We start from the raw sequence: 7,856 nt of genomic DNA on the forward strand, positions 1-7,856 counted from the left end.
GTTTTGGACCTTGAGCCGTTTTTTTGGAGTGTTTTTTGGTAAAAAATTGCTTCAGAAAACGCCAGGTGGTTCCCCCTCCCAGACAGTGAATGGACCTTAAAAAAAAAAAAAAAAAGTGTCGCGTTTTTTGCCAAAACCATGCCAGAAACTGCGATGCGGTTTTGGCAAAAAAAAAAACTGACGCGGTTTTCGCCTCCCATTTACTTCTATTGACCTCCTGAGGCGGAATCCGCCTCAACAAAGGTCATGTCGCTTCATGTTGCCGCTAGCAGAAAAAAGAACGTTAGGAGTCCACCATTGTGAGGTCTGTACCCATATGAACGTGCCCTAAGGGAAACAAAAGATACTCATTCAGCAAGAGTTCAAAAACCAGATACCCGGATATGAGAAGTAAAAAAACATTGCCTGGACAATTGAATAAAGATTTCAGGGATTAATCTATGGCCTGGGACCAGCTGGGGGCCAAGGTCACAGAATTTAACAATAGTTTTGCTCTATTGCAGATAGGACAGGAGTAAGGAGATTCCAGCTCCAGCCAGTTGTCTTTCAGTCTCTTACATGACAGTGACTTGACTGATGTCCTTGGACACACAGAGAAGATTTCTTTATATTCTTCTCAATTTTACTTGTAAAGACATAATAGGGCGATTTGTTTGACACATTTTCTATGTTTAGTACTCCTTTAAGTCTAAAAGTAAGTCTAATAATCTGCATTTTGAGCTGTATTGATTGTATTTCAGGAGAACACATTTGATATGCAAAATTCTTTAGTTTGAAGAAATCATATTAAACTAAAATACTGTGTGGTTATCTGTTTTAGCACCTACGGCTCACATTGACAGAAAGAGGTCAGTGCCGGGTTCAGCACCTCCGTTTCCTGTCAGTAGTAGAAATGCTTCACTACTTTCGTTTGCACCCAATACCACTAGAATGTGGAGCTGCCGGAGACGTGAAGTTGTCTAGTTACATAGTATCTGCTGTTTATTCACAAGGTAAAAGTGCGCTCCTTTATGTTGCTAGTGTGGGATTGTATACTCTTATATATATTGTGTACAGTACACGTGGCTCATATGACTGCCTACAGAATAAGACATTGTTTCCATATGCTTCCATCCTCAAAATGTGTGGATTTTTGGCAGGTGAACACAGGAAGGGTGACTGCATATACGTCATGGAGGTGATGAAAGCGGTTTATGTGCGGTCTTCTGTTATTTAGAAATGCATCCAAAGATAATTATTTTCATTACACTGCTACAAGGAATAGTACATATTAATTCCTGACTCCACAGAAAAAGCTTCAAGTCACACTGGTACATTTTATATCGATCTATATTTTTTGCAGGATTTATCTAACACCATACCTTGATTAATGAAATAGAACCCCCAAAATCAAAGATTTAACTCAACAACCACTAAATCACTGGTATTCCAGTGCCCATTGAAATCCTGCAAATTCAGAATTGTACTGTATATAAATAATTTTTATTATACAGATACACATCATAAGAATAAACCTATTGAAAAGGTTGTGGGCACCCAAGCCTCATTGATGTGTATGGGGTCTAAGGACTGGTTCATCTAGAAGGTTCCTGCAACTTACTGAAAATGTTTACACTGGTTATGTCAGAAAGTTGTAAAAAGACACAATTCATTCTTGTGTATGGGGCTGCAGAACCACAGAATGGCAAGAGTGCCCATGCTGTCCCTGCCTACTACTGATAGCGCCTACAATAGGCACCTTTGAAAGAGTGTCCTGGTCTGAAGTAAACATTTCTTCCACAGTAACAGGTGCTTGTACATCACTCACCGGGGAAAGAGATGGCACCTGGATGCTCTATGGAAAAAAAAGCAAGGTGGTGGAGGCAATATGATGCACTGGGCGTTACCCTACTGGAAAACCATGGGTCTTGGCAATCATTTAGTTATTAGTAGTTTGACATGTACTACATATCAAAACCTACTGGCAGACCATGTAAACCCTTGGCTGTGACCTAGGTGTTGACTTGGCGTCCAAATAACACAACTGTCAATCATAGTTACATAGTAGATGAGGTTGGATGAGGATATCAGTCCGTCAAATCCAACCATGAGGCTTATGCCAATTGCCCCATTTCAGGGGAAAAAATTCCTTACCGGCTTCAATCTGGCAGGCAGTATAATCCCTGGATCAACGTGTCCTTAAAATTAGAATCCATAACCTGAAATATTGTTTTCTTCGAGAAAGGCCCCCAGGCCCTCTTTGAACTTATTCTATGAATCTAGTCAAGCATCTGTGGGATATGCTGAGAAACAAGTCAGATCCACGAGGGTCTTAATTTGCAACTTATAGAACATTAAAGGGATTTTCAAGGACTTTTTTTTTTTAGTCCAAAAATATACTGAAAAGAAAACTTCCTACACTTTTTCTTGTCTGCACAAGATTCCCTGGTGAAGTAAGTTTCTTTTGCTCTCAAGTCACATCATATTATACTATAAGGCAGGCATAAGGAGACATTGTACTGTGAGGAGGGCATAAAGGATTGTTATACTGTGGTTTGGGGGCATCACCACACTCATGTGCAGCGTAAACAAGAAGGGAGGGGGTAAAGTAAGTTTTGCAATTTCCCAAACCTGGCAATTATACAGTACATACTCAGGACCTGAACTTCAGTGGTGAAATGTAGTAGGGAGGAATAAGGATGTAGTGCTGGTCAAGTATATATGAGAAATCATTGTCGCCATGACTTATTCTTACATACATAGGACCATTCTCCTGCATAATGTAAATGGTACACAAATAAATGCTGACTAGTCGTATAGATACCTTGAAAAAAGTGCAAATGCGTCATAAATAAAGTGCAGGGCAGGGAAAAAAAAACATGAAAAGGCACAAAAAAGCTTAAAGGGGCTCTATCAGCAAAATTAGGCTGTATGAGCCCCGCATATGCGTGAATAGCCTTTAAAAAAAGCTATTCAGGCACTGCTAATCATATTTTAAACCTCCCCCCCCCCCCCCCGTTTTAATATAAAACCATAAAAACATATATGTAAATTATACTTATCGTGCACGCTGGGTGGTCATGCACGATCTGACGTCATCTTCTGGCATGCCTTCCTCTTCTTTCATCTTCCAGCAAGGCCCTCCTGTCCTGGCTCTTCTCTGCCTTCATCTTCTTTTCTTCCGGAACGAAGAAGTTCGCAAGCATACTGCGCATGCGCAGTGCGCTCACGTAGTTCTAAGGGGTACTTAGAACTACAACAAAAATGGCGCCGGAGGGAGCGCTACTGCGCACGCATGGGATTTGAACACAACCCACCGGAAGAACAGAAGATCAAGGCGGGGAAGAGCCAGGACAGGATGACGTCAAAGGAAGAATAAGGAAAAGGAAGGCGTGACAGCAAGATGACGTCAGACCGTGCATCACCGCCTATCGTGCACAATAAGTATAATTTACATATATGTTTTTATGGTTTTATTTTAAAACTGGGGGAGGGGCCCATACAGCATAATTTTGCTGATAGAGCCCCTTTAGTAAATGTTTCCCAGTGTATCTATAATGGTAAGCCCCTTTAATATATAAATTAAATTGGTGACATTGGGGGAAATTTCTCTTTAGGGGAATATTTGAAGTATATTTTGCTGGAGTCTGTACTGGCATAATTTATGCCAAACTTATGAAATGTTGCCCAATGCCCAATAAATTAGATGCATGTAGAAGTCAGACATCAATTCTCTTACTCTACTTTTTACGCCACCCACAACTGGAGTGAATTTGAGGCAATGTTTGCAACATTTTAAAAAGTCGCAGTTGATAAATGTAGAGTACAGACAGACCGGCAGACATGATGATCACACCCACTTTTGAAAGTAGAGTCGGTGCAAAAAGTCAAAACATTATTGTGAAAATCAGCTAAAAAAAAAATTGCAAATCCTTGGAATTCTGGAGTGTGGGTTTTATAAATCCCCCCCATTGTATTGTCTTTTTCTACTTTATTGCTAGTCACAATGCTGTAAGTGGAATATTTTGTCAATAATTCCTAAAGTAATAAGAATTTCTAATATTGTCAAACACTAGGAAAAGCAGAATCTTACAGGTTCTCCCTACAATAAGAGGTTTTATTTAGTGTGCAGCTGCGTTCCTCTTAGAACTCGCTGTTCAAGTTTTCATTTCTGAACTGAATTGATTCATTGAAGGCCGCCTCAGATGTTTCTCAGGAAAACAAAGTTGCATTGCATTAGCTTATAGTGAATGTCTAACATGCACCATAAACACTGTAAGGTCAGCAAATGTAAAATATAAAATGTAATTTGCCATGTTCACATTTTTTTCCACATTTATGTATTATTCTGTATGGAATGATAGCTGCTTCTAAGCTTATGATGTCATTATCTTTATTCTTATTCTGTTTATGGTTTATGTAATCTCAGCTAAAGAACATAAGAATACCTGTTCCTGATTTACAGAATGCCAGCAAAATAGTTCCATTATCATTCACAGCAAGTCACCATTGTACTTGTAAAGCAACCCCACAGATCATAGTAAAAGATTTCACAATTAATACATAGTGGAAAGATAACGTACCTAGCATCCTCCTTTTCCATTCTCTGGTTACTTTGATAATCTGAGACACTGCCTGGCTGGTGAATGAACTAACAGAGGGTAGTGACCAGTTGTGTATACCATATGTCACCCTGACTATATAGCTAATGATCAGCACTGGAATAGTACAATACTGATCATGTCATGAAAGGGTCCATTTACACGGAGGAAAATGGTGAGGAATTTGGTGTGGAATTTCAGCGCTCTAAAAAATACAGTGTGTACTGTAAAAATTAAAAAAAAAGCCCTTATATGCGATTGAGAAATAAAAATGCTAAGATGATAAGACAAATAAATTTCTGCATCCAGAAGTCAGGCAGGGTGTGTAACTAGTTAATACTCAGTTACAACATAGGCAGTGTCTTTAACAGGTTAATACTCAATCGGTGATGTGTCACACGTTGTTAGAAAAACACTGCAGGGTGCCATTAAAATTTGTCAATCATCTTACAGGGCTACACGAGTTCGACTCCATATTTAATTATTAACACAAATCATTTTTGACTCCTAACCTTTTGTTTCTATCCTACAGACCAGAGCCCCACAGTCAGTCCGTTACTGTTCCCACTGCCAATCCAGAGAACAAGTTTGGAACGCAGTGTTTCCCACTTCCACCAAGCAAACCTACAGAGGAACCCCTATCCGGATGACATGCTCACTAGTTCCTACTCTGAGCAGATTTTCCACTTAGTTCCCCCACCAGAAGAGTTGGAACGGAACTTCCTACGCAGTGAGTCCGGGAGAGCACAGTCAAGCACTCAGAGGGAATCTAACTACGAGATGGACTCGGCCTCAAGAGGCCATATACGAGCAATAGACAATCCTTACACTCCGCTATGACAATGCAGTAGTGCTGTAAATACTGAACTGACACGTTTACCTTCCTACAATCACAAAAGCCTTAACACATGCTGATCAAACCAAGAATGTAATCTGTCTTTTTATTGTGGATTATTTCTTTATATTGCAGGGATGAGTAAAGTTGTACATCCCCTTTGGGTGTTATTGTATTAGGCCTGTTAAAGGGCCCCGCTTTCTCCTGCCTGGTATGTCTGTGCCAATATAGGGTGCAGTGAAGGGTTAAGTTGTAAGCAACTTCTCAGTTAGTTTTCGTGTTACTGTTTACAAAAGGCAGTTATGTAAAGGTGAACTGTTTCAGTTCCAAGAGATGTGTGGCGTAGACGTCCTCTACTGTGTTACGTGTTGGAGAGATTGACAGGCTGGTTTCAGGTAGCACTTATCTTTGGGCCTACAGTATAATGTACAAGAGCTGGGTCAGTGTAACACAAAAATGCATGCTAGCAGCCACTCTCTAACTAGCTAGGAAGCTATGTAAAATTGCAGTTAACTCACCCATACTAAAGCTGACTAGGACAATGGACAAAATCTAGTTCCATCTATCTGTTCAGGTCATAGAAGAAATATTGTGTGAGCACAGGGTGTGTGGCCATCCACTGAGGGCTGGAGGAATTACTACCTGTGTAGTATATACACTGAGGTGTAAGATTTCATATTGTATAGCCTATGTGCCTTAAACTCAGACTTCACTGACACTAGTACAATGTCACATGGTTACTATTCTGCAGGAGACCAGTGATTGCAAAAGGAAATATGGATCATGTGACATAGCATTAAATGTATATTGGATCATGGATCTACGTATAGGTAGCCTTTCAGCACCTTTCACTTTCCTTAACTGCGGCTGCTCCATCATATTGCAGGAAACTGTGTGTGTAAACTTGACCAATTGACATTACACCAATTTTGTGTAGTATAAAAAAAAAAGGTTAAGTGCAATGTGCGCCATGTGCAGATTACCCTGAAAAGTCATAAAACTGATATTCCCAATAGTCTGGCAAATGGCCCTTTTCTGGCTTATTTGATATACCTCTGATTTGGATTCATCATCGCAGGCCGCCTCCGGAGGATGTATAGTGAAGTAAAGGTGCATGCGCCATGTCTGACTTGTGATGTGTGGTCAGCCATGCTTACTGCAGGGCTCCATGAGTTCTCTGCATGTATTCCGAGTTGTCCAAGACTCGAGATATCCTTAGAATAGGTTATTAATATCAGATCAGTCCAGCTCCTCCACTGATCAGTTGCCACTGAATCTGCAGAGTGTACAGAGCTGGAAGCACACTGCTCTGTACACTGTGCAGTGGCTATGCTGCATTGTTACAGATCAGCTCCCATTCACTTGAATATGAGATGAACTGCGGTACCGCGGCACTCCCAGTACAAAGTGCGTGGTGCTGTCTGCTCCCAGCTCCATACACCATGCAGATCTGACAGGTGCAGCAGCTAACTGGTGGGGTTGCAAGGTGTCAGAACCCCATGATCTAATAGTGGTGATCATTCTTATGGATGGAGCAAGTTATCAAACACAGTCGGCCGCACTATGATATAAGTGGGGGCAGTATAGTGGGGTGAAAGGCTCTGACGATTCACTTTAAACTTTGTCCACATGGCAGATCCACAAGTGAACAATTTCCCTCCTACAATCTTTGATTCAAGATTGAGCAATGACTTTTACCATCTAGTTTGAAGAGTTTCTTCCCTGCTAAGCACACTCACCTGTCACCACCGTGTAACAGAGCACGTTACAGTGATAACGTACTTGTTATGTATGTAATTTTATTGGTTTGAAGTCTTATGAAAATAAAGCAGTTGGTGCACTGAGGGCGGGCCTTCAGCTCTCTGGAGCACTGCTCTTGCCAATCAGACCCCTACCATTTCCTGTCTTTGCCACCCCAAGCAGTAAGAGTTTAATCTTCCACTAGGCTGGCATCACCCATCCCACTCGACAGTTGGAGAAGCTCCAGGGAGCTGAAGGCCCGCCCCCAGTGCACCTACTGCCTCATTTGCATAAGACTTCAACGTTATTATTTCCCAAATCTACACACGTCACATACATAACAAAGATATGCTGTTTATCACTGTAATGTGCTCTGTAATATGATGGTGTCGGTGGAATATGCTTCAGGTAGGCAGTAGACTCCCTTTAATACAAAGCACAATACAGTGATGTGTCCTGAGCTCTATTATGGAAAAGCTAATAAATCCTTCTAGTATTGTCTTTCATCTCACATCAGTGCCTGCATTCCAGATAACAATGAGCAGTGTAGCCAAGGCTTAATACAGGTGAGGGTTCCTACCCGCTCACTAAGACTTATTAATATAAGGTGCCTTCTTGATCAAAAAAGGTCATATATTTTATATATCCATAAATATTTTTTTTCCCTGCATTTAATCATGGCAGCTTTATAGCACAGTCTG

At 40.8% G+C, this 7,856-nt stretch overlaps 1 protein-coding gene across 1 annotated transcript in view; it reads left to right on the forward strand.

The window, feature by feature from the left end:
• Positions 1–7,384, forward strand: part of SH2B3 (SH2B adaptor protein 3) — a 135,952-nt gene extending 128,568 nt beyond the window's left edge. The window contains exons 7-8 of the mRNA XM_075273517.1: positions 821–992; positions 5,113–7,384. Coding sequence (XP_075129618.1) covers positions 821–992; positions 5,113–5,420 — 480 coding nt within the window. The 3' untranslated portion in view covers positions 5,421–7,384. The remainder of the gene's footprint in view (positions 1–820; positions 993–5,112) is intronic.
• The last annotated feature ends 472 nt before the right edge of the window (positions 7,385–7,856 follow it).

This window comes from Leptodactylus fuscus, chromosome 1, assembly GCF_031893055.1.
Source record: "Leptodactylus fuscus isolate aLepFus1 chromosome 1, aLepFus1.hap2, whole genome shotgun sequence".
NCBI lineage: Eukaryota > Metazoa > Chordata > Amphibia > Anura > Leptodactylidae > Leptodactylus > Leptodactylus fuscus.